The following is an 18,431-nucleotide window of genomic DNA, read 5'->3' as shown; positions in this document are numbered from 1 at the left end:
ATGACTTGGATCACATGTGTTTCTTGTTTGGCCTTGAGAAGGGGGACACATTTTGTGTACCCAAGCAGCCTAAGCAGGCCCCCCAAGAGGCGAGCCGGCAAGGCAGCAGCAGCTGGTGCTGGTGATGCATCGCCGACGTTATTCAGTGATGTCAAAGCCAGAGGCAACGGCCGCTGATCTTCCGGTTCTGTTTTCACCTGCAGTGTTTCATTTGGACATCAAACTATCAGAGAAACTGGGATATCAATTGTTGATATAGATAGATAGGTAGGTAGGTAGGTAGGTAGGTAGGTAGGTAGATAGATAGATAGATAGATAGATAGATAGATAGATAGATAGATAGATAGATAGATAGATAGATAGATAGATAGATAGATAGATAGATAGATAGTTAGTTAGTTACTTACTTACTTACTTACTTACTTACTTACTTACTTTATTAATCCCCAAGGGGAAATTCTACAGCAGCATTTATAGATACAGGAAAGAAATAAAATAACAGTAAAAAATATTAAATATAAAAATGCACAGTATATACAATAAAATAGAATAAAATAAAATAGAATAATTAAATTAAAACTAACTAAACAATAGTGCAAAGTTTGTTTTTGTTTTTTTTAATATTTAAACAACCAAGAAAAACAGACAACGGTGTTATTGTTGTGTGATGGATTTTGCCAGAGGTGAGTTATTGTACAGTCTTATTGCAGTGGGCAGGAATGATCTCCTGTATCTGTCCTTGTGACAGCGGAGCTGGAGGAGTCTTTTGGAGAATGTGCCCGGCTGTCCCTGCAGCAGGTCATTTCACATAACAGAGATAATAGAGTTATGGTCCCAACGCGGGTAGTGGAGGGGTGTCATTGGGAGTGAAGTAAATGGTTTACAGTTTAAGTGCAATTGAATGTAATTTTATTATATTACATTCAGTTTTAAGTTTTTTGAAATTCAGTTTCAAACTTATAAATTTACTTTAAAATGATGCTCCTCAGATTTTATTTTTTAAATGATCAAATTCATGACACATACTTCTGCCCACAGGTGTTTATACACCTCCAACACATTTTTTTTCTTTTGCCCTGATGAATTGATGTAGTATTGAAGTGTTACAATAGTAAAACTATGAAGTGACACTTTAGTTCTGAGTTTAAGTACACTTTTTACTAGAGTATTGTGTATCTAATACAAAATGAGACAAATATCTTAATGAGAACCACACCAGTTAGATTTCAAATCTGTTTGATATTTGCAAAAATCTGGTCTACATCAGCGATGAGGAGAGCAAGCTGGCTTGTGTGTGAATATATCTGGGAGGGAGAGATGGTGAAAAATATGTAATGCAGTGTCAACTGGAAAGATTACAGTATAGCAATTGAAGGATTGAGAATAACACTTTTTTTTAAACTTTTATTTCTGATGACATGGCACACAAACGATTCCCTATGGTGCGTGGCCACACCCATATTCAGGCAGTGAACTTGGGCCCATGCTGATTTGTTTATACCAGCACTATTACATCAAAAAAAAATACAGCAGTACATTGTTGGTGTCATTTGGCACTCTGGATCTTGTTGGAAGGTTTTTGAATGAGCCAACATGCTTCTGTAATGGATTAACTGAATAGTTAATTGAGTTGTAGAGTCAGCAATTAGACCTTAATTCTAAATATCTTTTTTCTGTCCCACCCAGGTGATTCCGTTCCCCATGTCCTGTGACATACGGGATGAGTGCTCCTGTCGGGATCCAAACGCTATAGAGAACAGAAAGGATGAACATGTCCATTCTCTGGGGTGACCAACCTGAGCAGGGACCTCTGTTCAACGTCCCAGGGCCCTTTCTCCAACACAACACAGCCAGAGTGGCCGAGGCAGACCCCTACTTCATCCTCCTCTCGGCCTCCAATTTCCTGCACATGCTGCTTAAAAGGCATACCTCTCCATCCATACTGCAACCCCAACCAGCTGAAATGCCTCTTCCTCCACATCACAGAAAGATCTAGAAAAGAGGATGGGACTCATGAGACTCCACAGACAACTACATTTCTACAGCTAAAAGGAAAGTAACCCCTGCAATACCATCATTTAAAAAAAACAAAAAACGGAACAAAAAAAAAGCATATAGCAAAGAAAAAAAATACATTACATGAAACAGACATTTTTGAAAGAAAGAGAAAACAAACAAACAAAGAAACAAAACAAGGACATAACCAAGCCTAGGTTGCATGCCTTTTGTTGAGTTTTGTGCTGGCTTCAGTGTCTATTTTAGTGACCTTGCTCTACAATCACATGATTGAACCAAAGGTAAATCAAAATGTGCAAGTTGGGGATTGTGTTGATGTTGGCTCTGTGTTTTGCAAATATGAAGGAAATGAAGAGACATGTTTAAAAAAATTAATCCTCAGACACTTTGACAGCATGTTCAACACCTTTTTGGAGGGGCTGGAAGTTTGTGCTTTTATCATTCCTGGTTTCAAACTGGTCAGATACTCTGTATCGCAAAGTCATTTTCAGTAACGCGAGTTTCTTCATCGGCCCATCAGAGGCTGTAGAGGTTCTCTCTGTCTTGGTGGGGAATAAGACAGCCATATTTCTAAGTTTTAAGCCACAGATTCAACACAAAATCAAAATTTCCTAAGATAATTTTATATTTAGAGCAAAATCCTGAATGCATAATTAAATACTTTTAGCATGGCTTTTGCTACTTTCCATCATCACGTCATAATATCTAATAGGGTGAGACAGCTTTGTCTTTCTTGCTGCTTACAGTACCTCTTTATAGCATTCATTCACACTTGCATGTTAGTTCATAATTCATCTCACATTAATACAAAATACATGTCGACAACACCACGTATAAAATGCACTTAAGACTTTAGAAAATCCAGAACCTCACTTGTCATTCCCCTTTAACCCAATTGCCCAAGGAAAATACAACATACATTGATCACGACTTAAAGAATGTCATCGATAACACCTCACTTTTGGGTTGGGGGTGATTTTAGTTTCAGTTTGAACTGATTCAGAAGGTTTAAACTGAAATTAAAAGCATCCCAATCCTGTTCAGAATGTAGTCAATGCTTGCCAGGAGTCTGTTGCACAGTACTGCACAACACGGTCACACAAGAGTACAGAAAAAAAAAAAAAAAAGGGCTTTGTCGAGTCCCTGGCTCTTAGTGAGAATGAGTATAGGTGAAAGAAGACCATTTCTGCCCCCCCCATCCCAACACCCCCATCCCTCCACATATACAAATGCTCAAACGAGCATGTGCACACATCTCTCATTCCCAGTGGTATTGGACTCTCTGCTGTAGCTCTGCGGGCAACAATGTTGTACATGGAAATGACATTTGGATGTATATGTCAACACAGCATTTGTAGTCACAATATGATCAAAGCCCCCCATGGCTCTCTGCTGGGTCTAGTTTAAGTCATTTATTTAACCATTCTCTTCAGTACAAAGTGCACTTGGTTGTTCTGATCAGCACTTTTTAGTATTGTGAACTTGGGTGTTCTGTCCCCACCATTTTATTTTGTTCGACTAAATGGCTGCTACAATAGCTTTGTATTTTCTTACTCATCATTACAGACACACACACACACACACACACACACACACACACACACACACACACACACACACACACACACACACACACACACACACACACACACACACACACACACACACACACACACACTAGTTTTCCTCATGCACATTTGATAATGAAGGCTGCTTGGCATATTGGTCCAAAGTTTGCTGCTCCTGTTTGGCTGCAATCATGGCTCCAATCAGCATGATTATAACTTTTCATTTCATTTGGGCCAATGGCACGGCACCTCTGATTCATATCAGGCTGCTATAGCATTCCACATCATTGTCATATGAACATGGTCTTACATTGTTATTGTCAGTGTAAGACCAGTTTCATGTCATTTTTAAAACCAATGTTGGTGAGGAACTATGACAATACCAGAACATGCAAAGGAAGCGAGAAGGTATTATTTTCCACCAAATATAAAGAAAATAAATTCAAAAATATTATGTAAATATTATTATATGTTCTTGATGGACAGGAGCGTTGAAAAATGTTTTTAGTTTTTTTGTTTTCGTTATCATGTATTTCTTTTTTTTTTTTTTTTTTTTTTTTTTAGAAAATGTCATATTTAATCAGTGTTTGTATTATTGACCTCAGTTACTGCACTTTCTAGTTGTCATGTAAGAAGAAAAAGTATATCTTTCAAAAATGTTTAGAAGCTGCTATTGTCAAAATGGTGATCTGAAACAAACTATGATATTCGGACATTTGACTCCCTGTGTTGCTAATAGCTTTCCTGTCATTAGTGTTTGACTTGTATCTGACCCTAGACACTCGGGGGATGTATGGTCACACTGCTCTCCAACCTAAACTGACTTTGCATTCAAAGTAGGGAGGTATTGTCACTATGAAACATAAATATCCATTTATATATCACCCAGAAACCCCAAATCCAAAACATCTGGGTACACGTCGGTGCAGTTTTAGAAATTGGTTGTCACATTTAAGTTTAGCTAGACTGCAAATTTACTTGTCTTTTGTTTTTCCTTGATGTTCGTGTCGTACATTATCTCCGGTTGAAGGTGTACATTTTGGCAGAAAAACCAAGAGATGTTGAAGAAAGAAAAGCGTAAATGAAGAAATTCCCATTAAAAGGGAAAGACTTTGTAACTTTTATGAAATATGAAACTTTGTAAGGACATTCTAAAGGCTACTTCATCTTCAAAGATTGCATTTAACACTTTATATGAAAACTATATAGCCTTGGTAAAAAAAAAAAGAAGACTTATATTATGTTGATATTATCAAATTATATGTCATATTAGTACTCCAGATACTGCTGCTTTACATAGAACTGTTACCAGTGGGAAAGAGACTGACCTGCAATCACTACATTATACCAATGACATGCAGTACTGTGGTTCATCATCTGCCACTGAGGTCACTGGAAAGCCATTCCAGCTGTTCGAATGGATGAATCTGAAAACCTGTCATTGGATTTTCCTTCATTGTATAAACTGAGTTTTACATAATCTGTTGTTGCTTCCACGTATTTAGACTAACCTAGAAATATCCACCTCAACAGTTACTTACATCATCAGTCGATGTCTGGATACCAAAACAGCTGATTGTTATTATTCAGAAAGGCTACAGAATGTGACTGCTTGTCAACTTGAAAAATGATTCTTATTATTGGAGAAGGTACCCATAAGCCATAAATAGCCAAGGTAGTCATGGGAGGAAGTATACAATTGCGCATTGGATGAGAACATCACCTCTCTACTGTAGTCATCACAGGATCCCTTGCTGTACCTCATGCCTGTAATGTTTGCTGCTTCAATATTTTTGGTATTTTAGTGACATTTTTGCGTCTCATAACAATGGTGTAAATAGTAGAACTATTTATTGAGAGTGTTATACTTTTTTAAGTTATATTTAATGTCCATGTAAGTTATTTTTTACATTGTTCTTATAAACCAACACATTATAGGTTGTGAGTCAAAACTGTCCTTTTGTCTCTGTCGTCACAATCTATTGTGATCGTTGCTGTCAAGCACTGATCAGACATATACAGTACAATTCAGGCCCACAACCACAAAAGAAGTTCCCTCATTGGTCATTATGTCCAGATGGATACTGCTTGTATCCAATGAGGATTCATCATGTTTCAACGTTACTGAGTGCAGTGTATTCTTTATCCTTTAAAACCAGAATGTAAAGTTGTTTTTTTTGTTTATTTGCTTATTTTTTTTAAATGCACACATTAGCCATACGTACAAGGAGTTCTGAAAACCAGTTATATAATGGTCAAGTACATAAATCCATACTATAGCAAGTGATGTTTTGAGAGCCAGTGTAAGGCACAAGGAGTAAATATACACAGTTGTCTGAGGGCAGGAGGAAATGGGCAAGTGGCAAAGAAAGGGATCAAAACTGAAGGAAAAAGAGGACTGGAGGTCAGAAGGCAGCTGATGGTGAGTGTTCTTGGATGGGGAGAAAGTAGAAGGTAGGCAGGGAGAAAGGTAGGGATGGGTGGGCTGCTTTTCCTGGCCTGTCTAGCTATTTGTCCAGGTGTGAAAATGTGTACTCAGAGAGGCTGCCCCTGGGCCAGGGGTGGCCAGCCTGACTGGCAACAAGCCGAGGGCGATGAGTCAAAGTTTCTCCTGGGGGTGGCAGCCATCTCTCGCTGGGACTCCCACCACTCCTCCCTCCCCCTTGCTACCACCACCTCCCCACTCCTCGACACACTGCCTCATCTGTCACTGTCAGGTATGCCTGGGCAGGGCAGCCAGGGTCAAGCTGGCCCTGTGAAAATGAGAGAGGATGTTTGCCCAGCTTACAGAGCCTTTTGAAGTTAGGCTGAAGGAACACAGTTCTCCTCACCTACAGCCTATGCTTATCACATAATATGATGTGTATAGCAGTCTTTTTTTTGACAGGCTTTGATACCTCTCTGTGTTTTCCACCAACAGTAGCTCCTTTGTTTCTAATTTAACACCTGGTTTTGTATTTCTTGTCTAAAAATGGCATAAACGTTGTGTCTAACTCATTATAAAGCAATGGGGAGTGTAAGAAAGAGTGTCTGAAGCCCTAATGTTTTTGCTCAGATCTTTGTGGAGAAAAATACTGATGTGCCATCTTGTTGTAAGACATTTTCTTTGTGTGTTGTAACACATGAAGTACCTCTCACAGGCCTCTGGTTATAGAATGGTCCTCTAATGTCTGTTTCCTAATCCTTCAATAAATAAAAAAGGTGAATTGTCCTTTTTTTCTAAGTGGAAAGTACAAAAAAAAAGTGTATTTGCATATTACGTGGATATCTAGTGGTATTACTGCAATGTTTCGTATCCAATTGCTCAACAAATATATTTTGAGATGTAAATAATAATATTATATGATGATTGTATTTGCAAACCATGTACTAACTGTTTGGGAGTAGCTCTTGGATTGATTTTTATCATAACTATTATACAAAGAAATGAACCGTGAAATGTTGTGCATTGTGTCAAAGTATCACCTGCAAGACAAAAAAAAAAAAAATCTGTGATGCTTTACCACACCACTCGCTGTCAGCATTTATTTGTTCATAATGGCTTAGTGCAAGCACTGTTGTCAGTTGTCTAAACCATGAATTTATCCATTGAGTCATAAATTATTTATTTGTTGTCAAGAATAATAAAATCATAATGGTCATTTCTGGGTCTTAGGAGTTTGTTGAAATTGATAGTCATAATCAAGTTATGCTTCTAGAAGTTCATTTCAAATTTGTTTGAGTTAACTGGCACCAACCAATAGCTTTCATTTCTCTTCACTCCATTCTGTATATTGTTGAGTCTTATATCCATATGCCTTTGTGTTTGCTGACAATTTCACCAACACTGTAAAGGTAGCCATCAAACTCAGTCATCCCTCCCTCCCTTTGATGGCCTCCTCTCTCTTTGGTTCTTACACAGTATGCACTTTTTCAGGCACATATACAACAGATTGGACTTTTATGTTTCAGTCAATGTTTCTCTCTGTTTTCACAGTTGCAATTATATATATTTTTGGTGCTCTGGTACATGGCAAAACATGTCTGATGTGTACTATATTTTCATAAGGAAGAGTCATAAAGATGAGTATCATGTTCATTTTGCTGTCATTTATTGTGTAGAAATAAAACACTGGTTAAAGTGAGCATAAACTGGAAGTGTGTGGTCACTTGTTTGAAAGTTGGATTGCTTTCTGAAAATATCCTGTATAAGTGCATCTAGGTTAAATTTGTAACTGCTTTAAGGAGTTTTGCAGTACTTTTATCCCTCTCAGCCACTGGAAGTCACCGAGGTACCTCAAATTGACAGAGAGGACTTTCAAAAATATATTTTTTAAAGTGCTGTGGTGGTCATAACAGACAAACTCATTCTTTAAGCCTTTTTTGATACAATGGCATGGAAATATGAGTGCTTTTCCTGGCACATCTTTGACCTTAATGGTCTAATTTGTGAGAATGAACATCAAGCTACTGATTTTTAAAAGTGCAGTTAATGTTGCATGACTGGGAAGAAACTGGATGGTTGAGGGAGGTGGAAAAAGAAAATGCTTCCCAGCAGCTCACATGCAGAGGCATAGCCACCTTCAGTTAATGATATAAATTAGAGTAATTCATAGGGGATATCTGTCTGTTAGTTCAGAGACTGATTTCCCTCCTTTCTAGCTCAATGTAAATATTTTTCTGCTAGATCATATTGCAGATTGGCTAAAACCTGAGAAATAACAGCATCGCACTGTATTTTACAATTGCTAACAGGCATTTTCATCTGCACCTCATTTTGCCGTCATGCTAATTACTCGTGATCCAATTATTGCTCTGATATTGTGCAACTTCTCTGTAGTGGTTTGCACACCAGGGGCTTCTCTCCAGTGAGGTCCATTTCATTTCAGGCAAGACACGAGTCATGTGAAACGCATCGGCTGAGTGAAACCACGTCTCTCAACATGACAGATTATTGAAAAACAATCATTTCTATGCTGATACATGTTGGTGTCGATGGGCTGTGTAACTTACTCTTCAAACCTAGGTTTACTTTATTACAACTTACAACCCCATATCCCAAAAAGTTGGGACGCTGTGTAAAATATAAATAAAAACAGAATGCAATGATTTGCAAATCGCATAAACCCATATTTAATTGCAAATAGCCCATAGATAACATTTCAAATGTTGAAACGGAGAAATTATATTATCCTATGAAAAATGTATGGTAATTTTGAATTTGATGCCAGCAACACATCTCAAAAAAGTTGGGTCAAGGTCAACAAAACGCTGGAAAGTTGCGTGAAGCTTAAAAAACACCTGGTGGAACATCTCACAACTAACTAGGTTAATTAGCGACCGATTAAGAACATTATTGAAAAGAGCATCCCAGAGAGGAAGAGTCTCTCAGTAATTAAGATGGGGAGGAACTCACCCTTCTGTGAAATTGTGTTGGAAAATAGTGTAACAATCTAAGAATAATTGACATAGTTTGACTTTTTTATGACATTTTGGAGAGGATACTATGCTACATTTTTTGAATATTTTAGACGAAATACTATAGTATGACATTGTTGACAACAGTTGTATCACATTGTATGACATTTTCAAAATAATTTGGATGACATATTATAGTGATATTATTATTACATTGTTGATAACATATTATTGTCTGACATTTTCCTGACACTTTCGTGAACAAACTATGTCCTGACATTTGCATGAATTTTTTTAAGACGTACTATAGACTGAAATTTTAATGATATTTTGAACATATAAACTGATAAAATAGTCGTAAAATAGGATTTTGTCCAAAATATGAAAAAAAGTCATACTCTAGCATGTCATCCAAAATGTGATTAAAAAGTCATACTACAGCATGTCGTCCAAAATGTGAAAAAAAATGTCGTCCAAAATATGATAAAAAAAAAGTCATACGTCCAGAGAGTGACAAAAAAGTCACACTATAGCATGTCGTCCAAAAAGTGATAAAAAAAGTCATACTACAGCATCTCTTCCAAAAAGTGATAAAAAAAAAGTCATAGCATAGCATCTCATCCAAAAAGTGATAAAAAAAAAGTCACTCCACAGCATGTCCAGAATACGATGGAAAAAAAAATCATACTATCACATGCCATTAAAAATTTGATAAAAAAAAAAAGTCATACTATTATAGCACGTCGTCCAAAATATGATGTAAAAGTCACACTATAGCATGTCGTTCATAAAGAGTTAAAAAAGTCACTTCATAGCATGTTGTCCAAAAACTTTCATTAAACTTTAAGTGGAGGTCAAAGTCAACCTCACATCTGTTCTGTCCACGAGCCCTATTCTTTTGAATGCAATATCTCAGGAATGCCATGATCAGAACTACTCAAAATTTGTAAATGACATTTACTTGCACTTAAGGATTAACTGATTAGAATTTTGTGGTCAAAGGTCACAATTACCTTTGACCACGAAAGGTAACAAGGATTATTATTATTTTCTGTCCATTACTTAACACCATTATTACTGAGCAGAAGGGGAGACAGTTACCATATTTCCCATTGAACCATGCACGTTTTACAATTTATAGGTTTGACAGATTGTTAGCGGAGACTAGGCGTTATTTTTAGTTCAACTTAAATTACGCTATCCATCCCTTGTTTTGAAAAAAGAAGTCTTCTGAATTTCTATACATTTTTAATATTTCACATTCTTCAGAAAAAGACAATCAAAGCCACATAATGATACACATATATGTTTGTTTTTTTTACAATTTAAAATTTACAATATAATAATTTATTATCACAAGTCATAATAACATGAGATGAACATATTGGAAAAAAAGGCATTGTTTGTATTTATTAAAACAATATCCATGGCTTTGAAGATATGTCATTGGACTTAAAAATAAAAAGACCACAGGTAATCCCTGCAAACACTGACTCTTCACAATTCAGTGTACAGTACCTCATTTTTATGGTTGGATCAACAAAGTGTTTGATTGCCTGAAAAATGTTGCTCAACATACCTGTTTAATTATCCTGCTTGCCCTAAATTTTATGAGCACACATAAATATGGGCAAATATCAAATCCTACTGTGAAGGAGGAACTTTTTAAAGCCAGCCAGCATATTCAGTTTGAGTTTAGCCTACATTTTATTTCCAGTGACTCACATGACTACATTGTTACCATATAGTCACTGTAATGTTTGGTTGCAGAACTTACGCCACATTGACAAAAGTCACATTCCCCTGACAAGTTATCATTAGACAGTCCCTCCAGGAACTCGCAATATTCCGATCGCAATAGTTAACGCAAATTCAAGTAAACTCTGCAGTATTTGTGGGAGCTTGCAATAAAAAAAAATTTAAAAAAAAAAAATGTGATTTTTACGCAAAATCTGACGTCAGCAAAAGCTATGCTGAAAGTATTACTGCATAAATGAAGTTGTTTCAAACAAAACTCGCTTTATTAAAAAAAAAAAAACTTCTGATTTACAATCAGAAAGGCGCTGCTCCTGTTTTCACAAAACTGAGCACCGAAGGAAACTAGAACAAGCAGAAAAAACAGAAGTGACAGGTTTGCGTGAAATGTGGTCTACACATCCCAATTTTTTTAAATTAAATGCTTGTTATCAATGGAAGTGATTACTTATTACTATATGCTAAAGTAATCTTATACACAAGTCAAGTTGCATGAGACTGCACTTAGTTTTTGTGCGTACAGTAGGCCTATGTGTTGAATTAACATGAATTAAACAGCATGTTAAGCTCTTATGACACCTGATGTAATTGTGTTCTATATTCACAGACTGTCTGTTTTGTAAAGCTAAGTCACTTTTATGATTTATTTTTTTCTTTCAGCCCCGTGGTTTTTTAAGTTCATTAATTAATAAATAAATAACGATTAGAACTTAAATATTTCAGTGATTTGCAGTAGTATTATTATCACATGAAAATGATTAAATATGTCCTTGATCCTTTATTAAGTAGTGCTTAAAAAAATAATTTATATCAACTTGCAATTTTTTCTAATTCCCGCAATTTTATGCAAAAAAAACTCAATTAAAACTCAATTAAAAATTACATCGCATGTTTGATCAAATCTGTAGAAAAATCAAGTATTTTAGATCGCAACAATCACAAAAAAAACCTGCGCAATCCTGGAGGGACTGATTCGATTACAAGCACATTATATGGACTTGTGGGAATTTTAAATCTTGATATACTGCTGATTTCAGTATCAATACAGTTAGTGTGTTTTAACCAAAAACCCATCATATTGATACCATGTATACTTTGTCTTATTTGTACTGGGTGCATAATAACTCTTTGTCCAGGTCCATCTCTGGTCTAAGAAATGAACATCCTTGAAGTGACTTACAATATTTTCAACAGTATTTATTTTGGGTACTGTGGCACTAAAAAGGCAGATAACAAAATGTTTCCAACATTTCAGCAGTGAAATTAAAGCTTAATTAAAAGTCACGAATGAATGCAATGTTTCAAGCCACCTCTTTTGCCTTTGCATAATTTCACCAGGCTGTGTAGCCTATTTATCAATCCTGGTACCACACAAAGCCTTGCTATTTCAACTCAATCTATCAAATGCCATGTGCGACTAACTACATAGTTTCTCCCTTACTGTTTTTAAATTCCTGAAGCAAAGCTTATTTTCTTAATTAATATGAACTTGAAAACAAGTAGGTGATTTTCAAATGGCTTTAACACATTTCCGTTTCTCCTTTCAAATGAAAGTAGTAAAGGCAAATAAGTTATACTATTGATTTCTCTTTTTTTTTTTCTATCTTTTTAAGTGTTCCAGGTAAGCATCAAAGCACCGAAAAGGAACTACAATATTACATTCAAAGTATTTAAGCCAACCAGTTTTTCATTGGCTGAAGGATATTTTACATGTTCACACTGCAGTTTCTCATTGATATGTGCAATCACTGGCATTTTGCATTTGAGAAATATGCCAACAATATTTTTTAATAATTGTCTGTCTTATAATAAAAGTAGGCCACTCAAAATATGTTTTCCAGTAGCATTAATACAATGCCCAGTCAATTTTGAGGTTGTTTTTTTTAGCCTCTTCTGGTTTTCAAAATGCACCAGTCACATGACAGACACCCGCTGCAGAGTGTATTGAAGAGGTACATCAATCCGTGATGTCATTTTCCAGGAAAAAAAAAAGAAGCAATGCTTGTCTCTGACCTCCTGTCTCATCGGAGTTTGGTGTTGCTGTATGTGTTACGCTGTACAGAAATGAGCTTTTCCATGCACATGGTGCGACTGTCATGTAAAGAGCCATGCCACATATTGCTGGGAGGTCGTCCCTCTTCACTCCGGCAGTGGACATACGCCATGGTGTCGGTGCGGCTCTGGATGTGAGTGCTGCGCAGGAGGGACCTGCAGTAGAGGCTAATCTTGTCCACCCTGCGTAGTATCAGGTTGGCTTTTCTGTTGGAGAACACAAAAAACGTCGAGGATCACAAAAGTTAGATTTTCTTACTTTAATTGTCATTTACCTTTTCTGTCAAGTTCAACTTGACATAACTTAAGACACACTTTCCTAAACCCAAATGCAAAATGGCTGCCTCTCTTCTGTCATTCAGATGGAACTACCAGTCTGGGTCTCAACCATGGGCAGACAGAAAATGTCAAAAGAAAATGAATTCTCTGCATTCACCGAACAAGCAATCCCATCCCATGCATCTTTGTAAAAAAATTCACATCCAGTACCTGCGCCACGCTGTTAAATATGACAGTGCTTTTGCTGCACTTCCTGCAGCAGCACCTCCGCTTTAGAACGACTGAAGTTCTTTCCTCATTGCTGCTCCACCGTATTGCGGCAATATTTACTTTCTCTCATCTTTGTTCTCTCAGTTTCTGTGACTTGGTGTGCACACGGCCCTGCAGTCTCATGTCCTTTTATGGGCATTGGCAGGGCGTTTATCTACGCTAATTAGTCAAAACTAGCACCTGTTCAAATTTAAGAAGACTGGGAGATTCACCAATATAAGAGCTCAGGTGCGAACAAATCCAGGGTTTAAGAACATATGATGAGTCTGACGTAGCCTTTTCTTAGGACTTTTCTCAAGCACAAATTTAAGAAAAATTAAAAAAAAAAGATATTGGTGAATGAGGCCCAATTATATTTTCCTAATCCTAACCAAGGGGTTTTGGTGCCTAAACCAAACTAGATGGCGACCGTGTCACATTTAACTCAAACCATAATCTTTTCCTCTAAACCTAACTGTTTTTTTCTGCCAAAACATAACGAGTCACCAAGAGGCACCTTGTTAAGAAAAGGCACCACGTTCTTCGAATTGAGATGCAAAGAACTTTGATAAAATGGCAGTGTTTAAAACCGTGGGAATAAGAATGGGTTGGTGAGACCGAAACTAAAATTGAAATGTGAGAACAGTTAAACAGAACTAATTCAAATTATTTGATTTAAAATACATTTTTGCTGCACTTATTCAAGCTGGGGAATTTTTTTTTCACATACAAATGATAAAATTTCCGTTTCTATTGACACATACTTCTACCCAAACACAACCATGTCATGCAATGACGTGGCCTTCTCAGGTACTGGTTCTGTTTAACACTTCACCAGAGGCAGCTGTCTATAGTGAGTAAACAAATAATTTTGTCCTTATGTCCAGTCTGGAGCTGAAGTTTACGACATGAAGGAGCCATGTGTCAGGTCAGCTCAATTTATAAATGATATCTTGTGAAACACACATACACAAACACCGACACTATTCATGGTTGGTAAGGTCATATGGATACTCAAATGAGAAAAACACACAGAGAAAAGCAAAATTCCATTTGTTTTGAAAAGCAGTGTCTGCTGAGCATCAACATCTGTCTTTAGTTAAGCAAGGAGTACAGACATCCTTTTCACTTATTTGCTGAAAAGAGCGGGAGTGAGGGGGGCATTTTCTCATTTCCCTTAAATTCTTGTGTCTGAAACAACAGAATACCAAACACATTATCTACGAAGGCTTTGAAGCACATGAGCTTCAGACAAATTAAACCCATTTCATGTCATTAATGAGGTCAAAGAAAGAAACACAAAAACAAAAACAAAAAACAATTCTTTTCTCGCTGCAACTTTTCAGGTTGCAACTACTAAGTCGAGATTTGGCTTTACGTTTATGTGATTTAAGCAACGACATTCTAAATAATTGATGATGACACAAACGGTGCTCCGAGGGAATTTAGCCCAAGAATAAAGATAACATCAAATCAGGAACACTGATGTGTAGTAAAAGGACAAATATATTGCAGTGAAAGATAATAGTTGTAGTAATATATCAGCAATATCAGAGGAGTGTTCAGTTGTAACAATGGTAGAATTTGGGGGCTCCTGAGATTCTCGGCTCCTAGAGGAGTGTTGACTGCTTACGTTTCACTTGGCCATTCTGTTACCTTTTAAAAGGCACCACCAATAGAGCCTGCTTGTAAATTACCGCAACGAGTCTCAACCCTGCCAACTTCAGGCAGTAAATAATCCACACTCTCTCATCCAAAAGCCCCCCACCACCACCACCACCAACCCCCACCCCGTTACAGCTGCCCACACACAAACACACGTACACAAACACACCATCCAACCACTCCAATCCCCATTCCCAAATCCCCATGGCCAACCTGTGCCTCCCACCCCCCTTCACCAATCAGAGAGAGGCATAATCTTCCTACAGACCAAAGTTATTCCTCAATTATTATATTATTTATGGCTTGAAAGGAGTGCTTCCAGGCAGTGGGGGTGGACAAACCAAAACATTGGGCTGTAATTTAAGATATTGTGTTGCTATCATCAGTGCAGGACCATCTGCCTTGTCAGACTCGCATATATGAATGTTTTTTTTTCTCCATACTTCTTTTTTTTTTTAAGTATTGTTTATTCTTCCTCCTTCACTATTTTGTTTGTCAGTAAGCTTCTCTTTGTTCTGATGGTGACGCAATGTCTCTGTCTGTGCAAACTATCAATGGGGGTGAGCCTGTAAACGGGGTCATGGGTGAGGGAATGTCGGGTATAGTGTGGACACAGATGAACTTTTTTTTTTACGAGAAAGAAGAGGAAATGGAGTTGGAAGTTGAGTTAGTGTTAGCCGAGTATCACATTTAGTGTTTGGCTTGGCTGTCAAACTGTGTTTTGGCATTACCATGGTGATGTGAGGACGACTGTAACCCCAGAGTTTTTATGGTGACCTTGCCCACTTGCTTTCCAGTAGAAGCACTTATGGAAGTGTGTGTGTGTGTGTGTGTGTGTGTGTGTGTGTGTGTGTGTGTGTGTGTGTGTGTGTGTGTGTGTGTGTGTGTGTGTGTGTGTGTGTGTGTGTGTGTGTGTGTGTGTGTTGTGAACTGGTCCACCACTCTTGGGGGAGGTGAGAGGTGTGTGTGTGGTGTTGGTGGGGTGAGTAGGGGAGCGAGGGGGGTGTCGGAGGCAGACAATGCCATGAGAAAAGGCTTAATGATCTGAATCTGGCAGCACTAGTCAGGCAGCTTTGACTATTGTTAGGTAAGAAACCTCAGGTTGACTAAACAACCCAACGTCTTCAAACATGACGGGAAGACATGATTAAACGCTGGCAGACTGGGAAACATCAAAAATATACATACTTTTTCCAGTATTCTTTTTCTATAAAATAATTTAGACAGCTGTACAAGTAGACAATACCTCAAGCATCTTCTAAGCTTGCATGACAAAACCAGTGTCGCTGTCCAATTATTCTCACCTGGGGCCCAGCTCATCCTCACTACGCCAGACAAAGTCTCCAAACTTCTCATAGTGGGAATTGTAGTGGTGCTGGACTCTGTACAGCAGTGGAGGAGGAATCTCCATCAGAGTGTTGTAGGCGATCTGCTGCTCCTTGCCACTGGTGTAGCCATTATACAAGTTGTACACCTTGTCTGCTACTTCTGTAAAGACGTAGGAGACAGACAGAGAAGAGAGACGGACAGGGAGGGATTTAACATGAGTACGGCATGTAAATAAGCATTTCTAAGTTTAGGTCCAACCTGACACAAAAGATGACAGATGCGTCATAAATTTATAGTACGAATTTGAAATTTGGGTCTTGTTAACACAAATTCTACTATATATAGATAGCAAAAGCATGATTTTGTCATGTAAAACAAAACTTTACATTGCATACCTGGTTGTCTGTAGTGTCCAAACTTTTTTAAATTGTGTTTCCGGCATAAAATTCAAAATGAGCATATATTTTCCAAAAAACAGTACATTTTCATACTTTTAACATTTGATATGTTGTCTTTGTTCTATTTTCAATTCAACATGGGTTTACAAGATTTGCAAATCATTGCATTCTGTTTTTATTTACATTTAACACAGCATCCCAATTTCTTTTGAAACAGGGCTTGACAAAAATGAGTATAAGTACCCATTCAGTTAAGTTATGATAATGTGAAAGGGATGTAAGAAAGGTGGAAAAAGAAATGAAATAAACACAAAAGGGCACAGTCGTGAAAGATAGTAGGTAAGAGTACCTTCAGCTCGACTGTCATCCACCACTGGACAAGATGTCCGTACCGAGACGAAGCTGGACTCGGAGTGACCTCCTCGGCTATCCACTGCATGGAGAGTAAATCTGAAAAAAAAAGCAACAGATGCAATTTTCCTTATTTGCCACTCAAATCTCAATTCCATAACATTAATGTTTGCACAGCCGCTCTAAAGGACAGACCAATGTGTGGGGGGCTAAAGTGCGATGACTTTGAGGTCAAATGTTTTCCGAAATGTAGTTACTGCGGTGGAGTTCGGGCACATATGTTGATAAAAGCTGATTGGTTAAAGGTTGTCTTCCTGTATTTTTCTAGATCATGTTAAATATTTGTTTTTCCTGTTTCTCTTTTTTAAGTCTGGGGGACATCAATGGCATAAGCCTGTGGCTTCTTTATGTTTCCGATGTTTCCAATCACATCTGTTTTCTTGTCTGGTTTTTGGCAGCTATATGTGAATAAAATGTTTTAATGAAATAAATAAATAAGGAAATGTTTGTTATATCAAGAATTACAACATAACATGGACACAGCTTTGAAATAGATGTTGTGATGTTGTAACACTGTCTTCTGGAACAATATCTCGGGTTTTGGTTACAAATAAATTCAAATTGTGTAATTTTTGTGGGTTTGAAGGGAAACAAGCTTGATAGGCTGGCTCGGCAAGATTGTGTTTGATCATATATGTATAAAAACTGACATCATACACTTTTTCAGAATATTCTTTGTGACCAAAGAGCCAGGGATTGTGGGATTTAATTATATCTTAATATGAATAAAGCCTGTACCACCATGACAAAGAGAAAGGAATAAAGTGGCATCTGGCTTCACTCCAAGAACTCTATAAGGACAAAGTTCCTCTCTGAAAATGTCAAACATCACAATGTTGTGGGTTCCATGACAGACTTCAGGATCACTCAGTACCCTGATATAGTACCACAAGCAAACAGCTCAAGGCATTCAATGAGGATATGAGACATACTCAGAAAACATAATGCAACTCAAGTAATGTAGGACCACACAGCTCGGAATAGAAAACAAATGACCTTTACATGTCCTTTTGAAAATGCCAATCTGTGTACTGCTGATTATGAAAAAGCTGGTCATACTGAGTGTATAAAAAAAACCAAAAACAAAACAGGATCAAGGTTGGCACAGATGAAGCCATCAATATCTTTACATCATGAAGAAGAGCGAGACAGGGTGGCTGCCACACTCATGAACATGCAGTTATTTGCTGCTGCCATCTTGATTATGATTGTATTAAAGTTGCTGACGCGGCTCTCTTTGCGACCCTGGCAACCACCAACACTACATGAAGGAAAATATTGCATGGGATACTTTTACTGGTTCATCCAAGCA

The 18,431-nt window shown here is 37.5% G+C and overlaps 2 protein-coding genes across 3 annotated transcripts in view; one reads left to right on the top strand and one right to left on the bottom strand.

Moving 5' to 3' along the window:
- LOC138630747 (pappalysin-1-like) overlaps positions 1–7,693 on the top strand; it is an 86,484-nt gene extending 78,791 nt beyond the window's left edge. For both annotated transcript variants that reach the window (XM_069715261.1, XM_069715260.1), the window contains exon 22: positions 1,687–7,693. In XM_069715261.1, coding sequence (XP_069571362.1) covers positions 1,687–1,791 — 105 coding nt within the window. In that variant the 3' untranslated portion in view covers positions 1,792–7,693. The remainder of the gene's footprint in view (positions 1–1,686) is intronic.
- Positions 7,694–9,801: 2,108 nt separating this feature from the next.
- LOC138630742 (astrotactin-2-like) overlaps positions 9,802–18,431 on the bottom strand; it is a 231,177-nt gene continuing 222,547 nt past the window's right edge. Inside the window, exons 21-23 of the mRNA XM_069715244.1 lie at positions 17,058–17,158; positions 16,286–16,469; positions 9,802–12,995 (exon numbers count right to left, since the gene is read on the bottom strand). Coding sequence (XP_069571345.1) covers positions 12,758–12,995; positions 16,286–16,469; positions 17,058–17,158 — 523 coding nt within the window. The 3' untranslated portion in view covers positions 9,802–12,757. The remainder of the gene's footprint in view (positions 12,996–16,285; positions 16,470–17,057; positions 17,159–18,431) is intronic.

The sequence above is a fragment of the Brachyistius frenatus genome, unplaced genomic scaffold (assembly GCF_029030835.1).
Source record: "Brachyistius frenatus isolate BFR_SWC_R1_liver_20210118 unplaced genomic scaffold, ASM2903083v1 Contig_140, whole genome shotgun sequence".
Lineage (NCBI taxonomy): Eukaryota > Metazoa > Chordata > Actinopteri > Embiotocidae > Brachyistius > Brachyistius frenatus.
This window is presented reverse-complemented; position numbering and strand designations above follow the sequence as displayed.